General features: G+C 41.2%; 1 protein-coding gene across 1 annotated transcript in view; it reads left to right on the top strand.

Moving 5' to 3' along the window:
- Positions 1-16,551, top strand: part of LRRC28 (leucine rich repeat containing 28) — an 83,978-nt gene that overhangs the window by 60,621 nt on the left and 6,806 nt on the right. The window contains exons 7-9 of the mRNA XM_054041343.1: positions 3,959-4,061; positions 7,481-7,656; positions 10,407-10,566. Of these exons, the coding sequence (XP_053897318.1) occupies positions 3,959-4,061; positions 7,481-7,656; positions 10,407-10,566 (439 nt within the window). The remainder of the gene's footprint in view (positions 1-3,958; positions 4,062-7,480; positions 7,657-10,406; positions 10,567-16,551) is intronic.

Raw genomic sequence — 16,551 nt, 5'->3', positions numbered from 1 at the left:
TGTTTGTGGTGGTGTTTGACACTTTTTTTAATCTTTGGAGGTTGGAAGGAGATGCATGGTTATTAATGTAATATGTTTCATTAGAACATGAAATACGTAAACTCATGCACTGTTGTGGGATTTGAGGTCTTAAAGTTAAGCAGTTTTGCCCAAACTGAGATGGAGACGTTTATGTAGCACCCAGAAGTACTGTAGTCATTTGGGAAGTCCTAGTCCCTGTCTCGAAGAGCTTACAGTCTAAATAGCAACATCCAAACAGAGGGGAGAAATGAAACACAGCTCCTTTTTAGGCTTGTTGCTTAAAACAGCAGCTCTGGAGAATGTATTTTTTAAAAGACCAGAACCTGATTTTCATCCCATATATGTCTATATATAAATAAGTTTAAAAACAAGAACCTTTTGAATTTTCTTCCCTTCTCCCCGAGACCAATAGGATAAACAGTAACACATTCAAGTCACCCAGCAGCCCACAGTTTTCTATGCTCATTGGTATAACGGGATTGTACAACATGAGACTAAATTTTTTTCAGCTTTTCGATGTGCTGCAGTGAGTGCTGTATGCTTATATTTTATTGGATGCCTCTGTTCTAGTGCTACAATATTTTACGTTTACCCTACATTTAAGGATCCTAAAACGTTTAACAAAGTATATGTAGCCAACCTACGCTGAACCAATGCCAACAGCCATTTGAGGTGTGGCTCTTTCGCAATGCACAGCAGCACCATGCAGCATTTCAGGACAGGAAGTGAAGATGGTTGTATACTGCAGAGGGATTTGTGTGTGTGTCTCATAACTTTCCAAGCAGGAATTTCTTCAGGACAGAAGGTGCCCTGTGATAGTCAAGTACTTCATTTCAAACGAAGCGTATTGGGAGCTCTATTATGGTCCAACTTAAGTCTAAGTTAGTGGCCGGCAACGTTCAGCACGCGGCTCGCCAGGGTAAGCACCCTGGCGGGCCGGGCCAGTTTTATTTACCTGCTGACGCAGCAGGTTCGGCCGATCGCGGCCCCCACTGGCCGCGGTTCGCCGTCCCGGGCCAGTGGGGGCGGCGAGAAGCGGCGTGGGCGAGCGATGTTCTGGCCGCGGCTTCTCGCTGCCCCCACTGGCCCGGGACGGCGAACCGCGGCCAGTGGGGGCCACGATCGGCCGAACCTGCGTGTCAGCAGGTAAATAAAACTGGCCCGGCCCGCCAGGATGCTTACCCTGGCGAGCCGCGTGCCGAACGTTGCCAGCCCCTGGTGTAAGGCAAAATTCCCGTAGTGTAGAATGGTGCAGGATCAGGCCCTTTGTAAAAGTAATGTATTAAATCAAATCACTCGGACATTTTTACTCCACAAAGGGAATCTGATAGGTTTCCTTCTAGCACCAGCACTAATGGTTCAGCCTTCAAAATTCCTTGGAGAGAAAGACATAATATGACACCACTTGGAGCCCTTCAACACTGTCATTTAGTGGGGCTACTTTGGCAGTTTGAGATGCTCCCTTACCTTTTTTTTCCCCTCTATCTGTATTTCAGATGTTTGTGCGTTCCTTGCGGTGATTTCATTTGCAGATGGCCTGCAAAGGGGCAGCCCAATCTCAACAGTACTGTGCTATCGCTAGACCACCACCTAGCCCATATTTTATATATTTGAATGTACTGTTACTTGAAGGATCACTACTTTCTTCTAAGCAGTTTTTTAAAAATACCACTCAGGAACAATCAAATTGATTCTTACAAAGTGAGAGGATTTTTTTAAAGTTGTAGAAACCTTAACACTATTCTCTCTCATAATACTTAATTCATAACTGCATACAGCGAGATTACAGTTTTTAGATTAAACTGTATCCTCGTTTGCTTGTTGAATTTTAGGACACCTTTTTCCCCCATCCCATCTTTTTTTCCCATGGTGTTTGATTGTGTCTGTAGTAGGTTGATCTTCTCTGCGCATACTTTTTGGGGTGCAGTCCTGCAAGGTTTCTAGTGTCTTTGATTCTCTTTAAAGTCAATGGGAGCTGAGGACACTCAACACTTCGTGTGATCAGGAAAGCTGTAGTAGAAACGAGTAAAATGTTAGCTTGTGATTCATCAGAGTTGAATGATGGCCAGAGACCTATGCATAAATTAAAACATTCCACACGTATATAACATCCTGACTGTAGTGGCTGGCAAAAAATCTTAGACAATTTATTGCTCCCACCCTATCTAACAGAATGAGACATAATAGAGAATGTTTGCACTTTGTATTCTGGTATCGGTGTTTTAGTTGTGTTCATGAAATGGGCAGAAGAACATAGTCTCTGAGGTTTCCTTTTGATATTTTCATGCCAATCAAAATAATTGCTGGTTGGTGAAGATGGGAAGTCAGAATTAGTCTAGGATAGTGTAGCTTTCCCTTGGCTCATTCAGTGCATTTTCATCCAAATGCTTCTTTACCTTCCTTAATTTCTAAATCTGTACTGCTTAAACCCATAATTAATATGTTGGAGGCATACAGGCATATTCAGTTTAGTAATGCATTTCAGCCTTTTCTGCAGAAATGCTTTTGCAGGTGGTTAGGCCTTCAGATAGGAGCCTTCTGTTGCTTGTTTTAAAAAAAATATTTTTACATCTTAAACTTTCTAAAATAACTGATTGTGCTTTTAATTGAATTTACAGTTGAATATACCCTTAATATTTGCAAAGTCATCAAAGTTCGAGAAGGGCTAGACCACTTAGATCATCTAAAGTAATCAGTCTCTCAACCAGTTCAGGACTGTTTCTTAGACTACATTGTTTAGTGTTTTGTTCAGTTTGGATTTAAGTGTCTCAGATTAATGAGTCGCTACTTTCCCTTATCAGATTGTTCCTCGAGTGACTATGTCTTGCTGACAGGATTTTTTTATTTCCTGGAAACCTGAATTTTCCCTTTAACTTCCTCTTTCTTGGACTCTTACGTTCCAAACTAAATCAAACCTATCCATGCTTGGTGTTCATACTCTTAAATACTTGTAGGTTCTTGTGTATCTCTCTCCTGTTACTTATTGCTTAGCCATGCTCTACTTATTTGGCTCTTCTAAACATCCCTCAGCAGCCAATCCCGCCAGCCTCCCGACTATTTTTATGAAAAGATGTAACAGTCAATTCTTGAAGTGGATTGACAGCTTACTAATAGCCATAGGAAATGTTGTTTTGCTTTTTCTTAGTTGGAAACCTGTATGTACACTTTCTATAGTATAATAATCAGCTGTCAATATCTGAATTTTTTGTTTTGTAATTTTAGTGTAATATGCGAACCACTTTGTTTCTGTGGCCAAAACTCTGCTTCATTCATGTAAAATCTGCCCTGTCTTACATCTCATGCAATTTTAGTGATGTCAAGGTGGTTGTCTGGGTGTATAGTAAATCAGCACTGAATTTAACCCAATGTGTATAGAACTACACAATTCCTGTTCTGTTAGCTGCCGTACACCTTATGTCAGTAAACACCTGAAAAGTCAAAGGTGGTTACTAGTTTGCATTACTTATAATGAATTTCATTAAATTATATTATCTTGAACTGTCCCATGTAGGCTACATTCTGTTTCTGTACGGTGATGGCGCTCTGACTTCAATGGAGTTACATCACTTGATACTACCAGAGGAGTTGGCCTGCTGTTTTTAAAAGGTCACCTATAGATGTGAGCCAAGAGTCATTTTGCCTTTTCAAATTGACAGAATTAGTAAATTCATTCTCACAGTGACATTCCCTTCATAATGGGATTTACAGAAATGTTAGCAAGGGGTTGGGTATTTTTAGAGTAACTTTGGTGTGTACCAGGTTCTTTTTAAAAATACTTTCTCCATAGATTTTATTTAGTCAAATTAAACTGACCTAGAGTAATATTTCATGTTCACTTACAGAGAGTCCAATCAACTCACTTTGATTTTAATTATTTCTGCTGGGAATTGTCATTACTTCATTTTTCTCCTTTCTCTTTTTGTTTTCTAAAACCCAGATTTAGGTCGTTCTCGTGAACTGCAATATGTTTATGTGGATAACAATATTCACCTGAAAGGGCTCCCTTCTTATCTGTATAATAAAGTCATTGGTTGCAGCGGGTAAGCATGAATTAACTTAATGTCTTGCATACCTTTATCTCCTAACGCTCTCCATAAATATATGCCTGTCTGATACAACTAAACTATATTTTGGGTTATTCATTCAGGACTGATGTTACTTTGAAGGCATTACTTTGGCTGCCTGTTCTATATTACTTTTGTAATCTTCTGCATTAATTTGCTGAACATTTAATATTTCATTCTAAGCCACAACAGCCAGAGCATTTGTAGATATTTGTAGGAAACATTTACTGATAATGTAGGCCATGAAGCTGAAGATCATGTTTAAATTTGGCCCAAAATGTAGGCTTCATTGAAACATGGTCTTGATTTTGGAAAAGCAATAGGTATATTCTGTGTTTTTTAAATATGTTTCAATGATCTTTAATAAGTAAACATCTCTTACAGTGTTTGCATCCCATACATTGCAGCACTGGACAAGTCAGTGGGTTCTCAGACCTTTGCCTAGAATGGACCATATCTGAATAGAATTTCACGAGGGCTTTCCTCTTATTCGTATTCTCATAACATCCCTGTAGCAACTATTTATAGTGCTTGGCACTCAGTAAGTGAGTAAATAATTTTCTACAAATTGCAATCCAACTTTTGTATATTTAAAAATACCCTAAGCTATCTTATGTTTGTGAGTTTGATGTGAGGAGAAAGTGTGCTTTCCAGGACACTTGCCTGTTTATTCTCTGACTTATACTAGCTTAAATCAGGAGTAGCTCCACTGAAATTAATGTAGTTATGCTGGTGCAAAAGAGGTGAGAGGAGTACATGCCCCAGTATCTTCTCATTATAAAATCACTATGCTATTTCTCTCAACTATTAATTATAAACTCCACATTTATAACCCATGCCTTGTTTAAGTATGTTAACTATTACACATCTGAGAATTTTTAACTTTTTCCTAATAGCCAGCGCTCATATTCCTGTTTATTCCTGTGATGTATAAGTATTTGGGAGTTGTATCACAATTTACTATTGCCAGGTGGGGTCACTCTGTGCTGATCATAAATTTTACTAACCTTTATCCTTCAATAAATGAGGTGCTTGTATATCTACTTTAATGTTTGTTTTGCTTTGTCATAAATCTGAATAAATTGTAAACAAGATGTTAGAGTGAATTAAAAGTTAAGAAAAACAATTATATTGGGTTTTTTTTGTTTGTTTGTTTTTTGGGGAAAATACAAATGGTAATGCCTAAAAGTGTGCTAACAGGTTTGATCAAACATATCTGTTTATTTTCAGTCATTTTGAACCCCATCTTTGCCTTTCACTGTATCTTTAATTCTCCATTTTAATCTGTTAAAATGTTTGAATCTAAAACTAACCTTATGCTAATTTTTTCAGTGGCATGGCCCGTCATCTTATTTTACAACTGTCTGAATAAACCAGATTTTCATTTGACTTAGTCCCTTTTAAAAGATGTCTGCTAGTGTTCCTCCTCATTTACTATATCTTCATTTTCATATCCTAATCAGATTTTATGTTAGCCGTTGGCATTCTAAGCGCAATTGAATACAGCAGGTCTAGATGAGATGGCTAAAATGGCAGTATCCAATAGTTCCTTGACTACACTTCCACTGGTGCCACCACTGTTGCCGCCACACCAGTAGTGGCTACAACAGAAAATGTCCTACGTCTTGTAGACAAAGCTGTACACGTTCAGAGAATTGCATAGATATTAACTAACTAACCCTCATAGCGCTCCAGTAAGGCATGTGGGGAAACAAAGCCACATCGTGGTATGTGGGAGTACTTGTACTTTCTTTAATACATGAATAAAAATATAACAACTTTTTAAAATTATTACCAGCAACAAAAACCGATGCAGCTGATCAGCTTTGTCCTCACCATTACAGAAAGAGGGCAGCCACAGACCACATTTTAGCACTATATGGGCTGCATTTGGGTACACTGATCTTCTGGTCTCCCCAATATCGGTCATAACAGAAGTGGTCGGTCCAAGCAATTTGACTTGATAAAATGCTTCCCCCTGCCACTTAGCCAGATTTCATCTTTGTGAATAAATTTCTGTCCCTTCCGCCAAAACAAAGATAGCATGGGATTTATATTTGCAAATTAAGAATAAAACTATTGCTGCACTTCCAGGGTTATTTCTAAAAAGATGCTAAATTAACAGGAGCTGCACATTTTTTCAGATTCCTTATGTGAAAGGTAATCATTTTATGACAATCTACTGGTACTCTTTTTTAGTAAGCAAAATAGGATATACCTATCTCATAGAACTGGAAGGGATCCTGAAAGGTCATCAAGTCCAGCCCCCTGCCTTCACTAACAGGACCAAGTACTGATTTTGCCCCAGATCCCTAAGTGGCTCTCTCAAGGATTGAACTCACAACCCTGGGTTTAGCAGGCCAATGCTCAAACCACTGAGCTATCCCTCCCCCAAGGGATAGCTACATACTAATTAGTATGGATTTGTACATACTAATAAAAGGCACCTCTCCAGACTCTATAGCAGGGATAGGCAACCTTTGGCACGCAGCCCGCCAGGGTAAGATACAGCATTAAACAACCATAACCCAGCCCGCCAGGGTGCTCAAATAGAGTTAGATCTGACCTTAACAAGGCTGCTCTTTTGCTTCCAATTTTTTAGCTGTTATAAACAATACCAATTTTTGTGTCGTTCCTGGCTTTTTAATAGTCTGGATAGACTGCAGCAGGAATCAAGTAGGGATTTTTTTTTTTTTTTTACCAACAAACTAAACTGCTCTGTTTGGATCCACTGATCCCGAGAACCCCCCTTCTTCTGAACTTGGGCTGGAAAGGGCAGAGTTTGCTGATTTTGCTGGGTTATCTTCTTATTTTCACCAACGTCTTTTCAGGGGAACTCTGGGAGGGGGAAAGCAGCATTCAGTGGCACTTAAAGCACTAAATGCCTTATGGCTATATTTTGCCTGACGGGTTGTGAGTGGGAAATCCATTATCATTCTGAGCTGGTTGGTTCAAAGCACAGAAACCCAATTGTCAGGTAAGACATTGACCCATTAGTAAAATATTTTGTAATAGTAAAAAACAATTTGTACAGATCATTTAGTGTCTGGCTAAACAAGAGGGACTCTGAGGCAAAGCTAGGGACACTAGACTTTGTTAGTCAATGTCCTTGGTTCACCTTGTGGTTCTGTTCTCATTTTTTCTAGGTATTGGGTATTACTTGATTAGTAAAGACCTCCAAATGGGCCACATCTAGCCTGTTACAGGCAATGAGACTGCGTACTAAATTCATTTCAATCTGAAACACACACTGTGTATAAGAGTGAGCTCTTATTCTAGGAAGGCAGTGTTCTGTAGAACCGTGTAAAGTGCACTTTGGGCTGATTGCATATTGTTTCCCCATTGGTTACTTTTGTTCTGGCTAACTGCATTCTGAACGGTTTGTATTCTTCCAGCTGTGGCTCCCCTATTCAGGTTTCAGAGGTGAAGCTGCTCTCCTTTTCATCGGGACAGTTAACTGTGTTCCTCCCAGCAGAGGTGAAATCTATAGGGACAGAGACCGATCACGTGCTGCCTTTGCAAGAGCTAGCCATGAGGACACTCTATAACACCTACTACAGGTTTTTAAAAGGTACTTTAATTGTCTATTCACATCCTTCAGAGTTTGACAAGACCCAGCAAATGCATGGTCTTTTCAGAGGTGACAGTAGCATTTATAGAGCTCTTCAAAGTGCTTTGCAAACATCAGTGTTTTAAAATGTCTATTTCAGCAAATGAGATTTAAGTGATCAACAAAAAGGTTTTGGCCCAAAAGACATTGCTAAATGCTGGGCTCCAAAGGTAAAGTGGTGGTTAGAATTTGGAGTGGGGGGAGGGGAGAGAACAATGTAAACGGATGCAGGCTTTTCACAGTCTGCAGTGGAGAAGAAACTGACTTTAATGGGATAGAAGAGGGAGAAATCATTATTCCCGAGGCAAGATTAGATGCATTGTCCAACAATGCAACTCCTTGCCAGGCAGCATGTTCCTAAACTGGCAGACTTGTTATACAGAAGGCAGAAGAAATGTTAGCAGCCGTTGGCCATTTCAGTACAGCATGACAGCTGAGTTGCTTTAGTTCTGCTCCAGTTCACACTCTTTGTTGAAAACTGGCCCCTGGCTCCCCTGGTTATACATCATACTCCCACATGCGATACCAATATTTAAGAGTAATTTTGGGGTTCAGACTCTGTTAGCTTTGGGAATGTTGTGGATCTGCCATATTCAGTGCTTTGGGAATTTGTGCACCATTGAAGGAGAGGTATGTAAAAAGGCTAATCAGGGAAAAGCTTGGACTGGAATTATTGTCGTGAATCATAACCATTGAAGTAGTTCCTTTTGCCAAGAAAAAGTGTACAGTGAAGAGCTGACAGTCTGCTGCTTGGACTTCTCTCTGCCCCAAACATTTTTATTTATTTAGGCCAGTGATGGAAGCCACATGTTAAGAGTGGGCCAAACACAGGAAACTATATTGGAGGAAACAATTCTGCAGTGCTGGGGGGATGAATTAATGACCTGATAGAGGTTGTGTGTTTCTGATTTCTTTTACTTCGGGGAAAAAAACAGGGAGTTGTTCAAATACCAAGATTATAACAGTACAGTGATCATACAGCACAGGGTGCAATTTTCTGTGTACATGCGTGCCTGGGTGAAATTCTAATCTCTTTTGGAAGACAGGCTGGGGATTTGGGGCAAAAGGGATTATTAACTTCTCTCCTCTGGAAAGCAGAATTCAGATCTTTAAATCAGAAATGATTGTAATCTTATCTCTTTTCTCATAAAGATTTATCCATGTCACAACCACCACACAGTATGGCAAGACTGTCACAAGCAAGGTTTTAGTTTAGAAAGGCAGGGTAGTGTTGCACAATCAATATGAAGTGTGTTGGCAGGGTGCAGGAAAACTTGTGTAAGATTGCAAGCATTATGGCTTTGGCCAGTGCTTGAGAGATGAGGAGTCACCGATTTTAAGGATCTTCCCTATCCTCAAATTTCTGCACTACAGTTGATTTTGTATCTTTCTAGTCTGGTTATAGTAACCATTATTAAAGGCGATGGGCAACACCTTGGGTGACAGTCAAAATCTGGTTGAGACTGGGGCATCGTCAAGGGCAAACTAGTAAAGCTCAATCCAGACAGGGATGAAATGTGTGGTGGGAAGGAGATGGAGGATGTGGCAGAGGTAATATCACCCTCTTTGGTCCACTATTGGTTGCTCGTGTTTGCAATTTCAAGGGTGGCGTTAGATCCTCAGCTAGTGTTACAAAATCGTATTACCGCAGTGACCAGGCTGGCTTTCCTCGATCTTTGCCTGGTCAGCAAGTTGTGACCTCTTTTGTTAGATGCAGACCATCTTCTGTTATCCAGGCCTTTGTCACCTCAAAATTAGCCTCCTGGATTGCACTGTACATGGGGTTACACTTTACATTTATTTGGAAACTGAGTACGGTGCAAATTCTAGAAGTCTCTTTATTAAATTCTGCCCCTCATCTTGATCCGTTAACACCTAAACTTGTGTGCAGCACTGGCTGCCTCTTTGTTTTCTGTTGGAGTTTCAGATGTTGGCTTTGATTTGTGAAAGTCCTAAGTGGCCTGGGGCCTGCCCAACTGAGAAATCACACTTCCCACAGCTGTAGCACATGGGGGCGCTGGAGCCTCTTGAGTATAGAAGAGCGAGATCTGTTGACCTGTGGGGCATACTAATAAGGCTGTGTATTTGCTGCGTCTTTCAGAGATGGCTGTGGGTATGGCTTTGATTATAGTTGGCAATTTTGAATTGCTGGATGATTAATTGTTTGGGGTTCGTATAACTGTTCTGTGCTGCGGGGTGGTTATTTATTGAATTATGTAAAGAAATTGATACTGACTTCCTTCCTAGAATCTTGTATTGTTGAATATTGAATAGCCACTGATTAGGACAGGGAACCTCACTTTAGTTAATAGATCTAATTTAATGACTCACACTTAACTAAATCCTCCACATTTTAATTCTAAGTTTTGCTTGAGTCAGCCAATGCCTCTGTTTAGAAATGTTTTACTGCTTGTAGCATTTGCTTGTAGCACCTTCATCTAGCTGTTTGGGTCAGATTAATCCTATGCCTGCAGTTTTCTGTTAACTTCCCTTGCTTATTTACATTGCAAGTACCATTATGGGCTTCATCTTATTTGCAAATAATTGGCTTTAGTTTACTACTTCTTTGACATGGCCAGATGTTACCGAGAGGATTAGTGAGATATTTCGTATACCAAGGGGTCATGGAACATGTTTACTATGTTGAACCTTATCATGAATTTGTTTTGTTACAATCCAGGATCTTAACTTATGTTTCTTTTCTTCCCTAGATTTCAGCTTCCTGACTCCAATCTCATTACCTAAAAGTCTCTTGGAATTACTGCACTGCCCTCTGGGACACTGTCACCGTTGCAGCCAGCCCATGTTTACCATTGTCTACCCAAAGCTCTTTCCCTTGAGGGAGACTCCAATGGCAGGCCTGCACCAGGGGTAATTACAGAAAATTAGACTGGGGTTTCAGACCTTCCACAGGGGCTGCTTTTGGGAAGAAAAACATCTTTATGGAGTTTGAGGAATTTTTTTAGCTTGGCGGCCTTAATGGGCTAAACTCTTTTTTTTTCCCTAAGATCTCATATCAAAGGGGACACGTCATATTTATTTCTGTCATTTCCCAGGCATGGACCAGCATTTGATTGTGCGTTTACTAACAAGGGAAACAGTAGTCACCATGATACTTGCTGATGGTACTCAGGGTTGTGAGGCACCTTGCTATTGCGTGCCCTTAGCGTGATGAAGCCTGGTCCGTGCCTGCCATGTGTCAGCTTCCCAACTCCACGGGCAACACAAGCACTGCCCTCTAGGCTTTACAGGCCCTGCTGTCACATTACGTTAGCAGTTGGCGCACCGCAGCCCGTGTGTCCAGTCTGTTCCAGTGGACGCTGGTGATATTCACAGATTTGTTGCTTCTGAAGAAACAGTACACCCCAGTTCCACCTCAGATCACTTCTCCGCTTAACATACAGCACTTAGATATGTTTATAGTAAAGTCAAGTATAAGTTTATTTAATAAAGCATAATATTCAAGTAGTAGCAAGTAGAAGTATTGGCAAAAAATGATTACATATAAAATAAAATCATATATTCTAGAGCCTAAACTTGATTAACAAGATACTCTCATGTCTAACCAATATTGCTCTCCCCAAATCCTTGCATCATTTTGCAGCTGGCTGGCTGTGACCCTCTTTTCATGAGACAAGAATACTGTCAGCTGGCCTTTTTGCTGAAGGACCCAGCGTGTCACTTTGTACTCCAAGATATACCAGAGCAATTTTTTGTTTATCCATACACAGGACACTCTTCCCCCCTCCTCTCCCCCCCCCCACACCTGTTTTCTTATTCCTGTAGAATCCTCTGTTGTAGATTTTGAAATCTCTTCTTTTGCTTGTGGCTCAGTATACAAATAGACCTCCACTATGAGGCATCCCAATGCACAAATGGCCAGACAGGGAGATGGGTGCCTGTTACCTTCTGCCTGAAAGGAACACGTCTGAGGTATGTCACCTCTGGTGAACTATTATGCAATTATCTGACCTAATGGATCCATGTGAAACCCTGTGCCATCTGCCAGTTAGCACCCAGGCGTCCCTGGGTCATATCTTCTCCCTTACGTTGGTGCCATAGGGTTAGCTCCTGCCCCGTTGGCTCCTGTCCAGTTGCCTGGTCAGTTTATGTGCCACCACATTTTCCTTCCCTTCACATGTACAATTTCCATATCACATTCTTGGAGCACTCTCCAACGTAGCAGCCTGGAGTTGGTACCTTTTGTTCTGTGAAACCATGCCAATGGACTGTGCTCTGCTAGGACTCTGGACTTCCTGTGGAATAGGTAAGGCCTTAGCTGCTGACTGCCCACACAATTGCATAACGTTATCTTTCTGTGACAGAAAATGTTCTTCAGTGTGAGGAAGGGGATCATTTTTTTTACCTGAGCTATAGGATGCTTTTTATTGCCTTGGCCTGCTTGCATTAACACAGCTCCCAAACCTGTATTGGATGTGTCTGTGAAGAGTTCAGCCATCTTATCAAAGCTAGGACTGGCTTGAACCAGTTTCTCTAATGAAATTCTTTTCACTTTATCAAAGCCTCCTTGACAGGCTGCAGTCCAAACTGCCTTGTCAGGCTGTCTGTTTTTGCAGAGGTCTGTACTTGCAGACATAATGTCGCTGAAACCTTCCACAAGCCAGCATTAATAATTTGCCAAACCTATAAAAGACTGAGCTTGCTTTTTGGTTCAAGGTACGGGCCAGTTAACAATGGACTCCGCTTTTAAAGGATTCGAACAAATCTATCCCTCTTCTACCCAGTAGCCTAAATAAGGGACTTTTGGCCTCCCCATCTTACATTTTGTCACTTTTACTTCAAGACCAGCATCTTTGCGTCTCTTCAGCACAGTTCCCACATCATCCTTATGATCTTGCCAGTAATGGCTGAATATTACAGTATCGTTTATGGAGGCATGAGCAAAGCCCTGAAACCTGGCCAAAACTTGATTAACGAGCCTCTGAAATGTGGCTTCTACATTAATTAACTTAAAAGGTAACACTTCAAACTCACAAAGTTCTGAATTGGTTATGAAGGTGAATTTTTTTTTCTGTGCTTCACTGTCTAAGGGGATTTGCCTTTTTTAAAATCCAGAGTCCTTGGTAATTTTGCCCTGCCTAAAATGTCCATTATGTCATTGATTCTGGGCATAGGGTAGGCCCCAGGAACTTGTGACAGCATTAAGCTTTTTTGGGGACCATAACAACTGGAGAAGCCCAGGGATTGTTGTTTGACTCTGTAACTATTCCCATGTCTAGCATGCTTGCTTCCTCCTCGCAAATTTGCTCCTGCATTTTGCCAGTTGTCTGGTATGCTCTGCTGGACGCTGGCTGTGGTCCGTCAGTGTTAATCTTATGGACCATTTTGTGAGTCAGGCCTGACCTGCTGGAAAATACCTGTCGGTGATTTTGCAGCATGACCATATTTGCCTTTTCAGTTAGGTTTAACCCTTCATATAAATCAGTAAATAAATAAATTAATTAATGGAGATATTCTATCTCCTAGAACTGGAAGGGACCTTGAAAGGTCATCGAGTCCAGCCCCCTGCCTTCACTAGCAGGACCAAGTACTGATTTTGCCCCAGATCCCTAAATGGCCCCCTCAAGGATTGAACTCACAACCCTAGATTTAGCAAGCCAATGCTCAAATCACTGAGCTATTCCTTCCCTCCCCCCCTTCCCTGTGCCCTCTAATCTGGTATCACTGTGGCATTCAGTCACCAAATCAATAAGAGGGGCTATCTCACAGTCCTCATCTGCACAGTAAATCTTGTTTACAATGGCTTCACGATTGTGGTGTACTTTTAACCTGTTGATTTGCACAGTTGGAGGTGTAACCCCACTGTGGGGCCTTAGTATATTGCAGGTAACATTGCTAACTCTTTCTACCACCTCAGAAGCCTCTTCCCATGAATTGTGCATTTTGTGTTTATTTATAGGAAGTAACACCAGAACCAAATCACCCACATCAAATGATCGATCACAGGTATTGAGATCATACCATTCTTTCTGAGCTGCCTGGCCTTAGAGCAGTAAAACCTCACTAATCCCCATCAGGGATTTTAAATCCTTCCTGAACTTCTGCACATGTTCAGCCACTAGTTCCCCTGTTGCCTCAGTGCCACCCTCCCAGGAATCTCTAAGGCGATCCAGGGGACCTCTGATCTGTCTCCCATACAGATGGTCAAATGCGGCAAACCCTATGGACTCTTGGGGCACCTCCTGCTAAGCAAATAGCAGGCTAACCTTACATCCCAGTCACTTGTCCTCTTGTTTCAGACACTCTCAGCTTAGATTTTTAGGGCCCCATTGAATCTCTAAACAAATCATTTGTTTCCAATACTTCTACGTGTACTACTTGAATGTTTGTGTTAAATAAATGTATACTTGATTTCACTATCAACGTATCTAAGTGCTGTGTGTTACGTGGAGAGTGATCTTAGGTGAAACCATTAAGCTGTGGTGTTTTGGTTTTTTGGAAGCAGTGAATCTGTGAATGCTGTGAGTGTCCAGTGGATCAGCAGCTGGATACTCCAAGGCGACATGCAGAGGGCTTGTGGGCTGGGGTGTGCCAGTTGCTAACCCATAGATTGACAGCAGGGCCTGCAAGATCTTGAGAGCAGTGCTTGTGTAGCTTATGGCCAGTGGAGTTGGGGAGCTGACCCCCAGGAGGCACAGACAAGGGTTTCTCATGCGGAGGGCAGGTAGTTTGAGGTGCCTCACAACTCTTGGTACCTCCCAGCAAGCATCAGTCTCACCCAGTATAGATTGTTCTTAATCTAAAGTTACCTTATTTACGCATTTATTTACAATAGATTAATTTCCATAAATCTGGAACAGCCTTGAGGTTGACTATTGGCTCTGATGTTGTGGGACTCAACTATTCCTGATAGAACAGCACGTGGGTGATCAGGAAATCCATGGGGAGGGTTTTCTGTGAGTCAGGCAGGAACTATTACCAAACAGCAATCCTTCGCCTGGTGCCTTCACCCCTGTACCTGAGGCAAATGCAACCACCAAATAAAATGCCACAAGGCATATTGGTTTCTTTTGCTAAAGGCAAAAATGAAAGCCTGTGATGGGGGCATTGCAGCCATTATCAGAGTGTATTTCAAATAATCTGCAGCTAAAATGCTCTTCTTCATTATGAGCAAATAAGGGGTGTGCAGTGGAAGGGTGCTGTGCTGAAGATGGTGGTTGCTAGTGAAATGTGATTACAAACAGTTCAGTTTCTATGGTCACAGCAAATGTGAACATGCATGCAAGGCTGTGTAGTGAAGCAGCCAAACCTACACAGTTGTGTTCACTTGCCTGGTAGCATAATCGAACAAGAGATTAAAACTAGGGAGTAATGTTCCTCAGGCAGGTAGAAATGCAGAGTAATTTAATGCTGAACACTGGTCATTTTGTAGTGCTTTTCCAGCACCACCTACTAGCCTGAGCTGGGGTAGGTGCCTAATACATGGGCAGGTGGGATACAGGTTTTAGTGAGAGGTGAGTGAAACCGTATGTCCTCACAGACCTAACTTTGTTTAAAATTTGAGTTGTACAGAGAAAGGTAATTCTGTTTCACTGAGGCTTTGAGGAAACTGAGGCAGATGGGGAGTTTGTTCATTTTCAGACTTAAGTTAGTCATGCTGGTCAATTAATGCACCCATAATTATCAACCAGAGAGAAGTTTAGTATCTTGCCAAGAAGGGAGGTATAGCAACATCATACCTAGGAGCCTGCCTTCTGCCTGGTGTCAAGGGGTGTTTTCAGTCAGTGAGGAGAATCAGCAACAACATCCTAGCTTGGACCTCTCTTGAGCCTTCTCCATAGTTTGTTTTGACTTGAGTTTCTTCCCTTCTTTGTGTCTGAGAGGAGGTTCCATCATAGAAAACACCCTGTGGCTGTGCACCTGGTTAGTGATAAAGCACAGAGAATAAGCAGGTGGGTGCTCTATCCCTCCCCTCTCAGGTGGGAATGTCCCTTGCCCATGCGACAATGCCATGTTTATAGGGGCAGTGTGGAGAAATGTGTAGAAATCTTTCTCCATGAAACAGGGCTAATAGCTGAACCATGAGGACATAGGCACATACATAACAAGAATATGAGAACTACTCACAATGCAGTTCAGTATTTTCAGAAATCTAGTTTGCTAACAAGAAATGATGTCATATTTTCTTGGACAAACAAACCTGAGAGCTAGGTTCTCCTTAGAAAAGTTGTTAAACAATTCCTTAGACAGCCTCTTCTTAAACATGGAAAAGAAAAGATAGGCATTAATAGATGTCTTTACTGAGAATGATATTTTAGCCCCGTACATACCAGTAATACTAAACTCAGTTCTTGCTCTGTTGAAAATTTGTTAATTTGCCAGTAATTCTTCTGTAGCAGCAAAAGAAAAAAAAAGTTTTGTCAGTAGGAAAACTTTAAAGAAGAAAATAAAAAAATCGGATTGCTGATTCAAGCAGATGGTATAATTTTTCTCAAGTTATATGGCAGCCTCTTGTGCTGAGAGTTTGTAGCATAATGCTGCTCTGATTTATGAGCAATACAGCTTTATGAAATGAAAACAACTTGTGCATCTTAAATTTGGACGGCAGCCAGGAAGCACCATAACTGCTATTTTAGAAAAGCCATCTCCTTTCTTAGAAAGCTCTTCTGATTGTAAAGACAGTGCTCTTCAACTTGCTGTTCTGTTGCAATTCTGACTGTCAGATGTTTAAACTCCACCAGCACAAGAGGTTATAACAAGACATAATGGGATGAAATTAAGAAAAAAGTATTCAAGCTGTCAGTAAATTTTTTCCAGGCAGCAAAATGGATTAGTGTGTTTTGTATAGTTTCCTAAGCAAATGATGGACATTTCTTTTCTTGGGACATCCAAAAC

Source organism: Malaclemys terrapin, chromosome 10 (genome assembly GCF_027887155.1).
Source record: "Malaclemys terrapin pileata isolate rMalTer1 chromosome 10, rMalTer1.hap1, whole genome shotgun sequence".
Taxonomy (NCBI): Eukaryota; Metazoa; Chordata; order Testudines; family Emydidae; genus Malaclemys; species Malaclemys terrapin.
The sequence above is the reverse complement of the archived record's forward strand: the minus strand, read 5'-3'. Positions and strand labels throughout refer to the sequence as shown.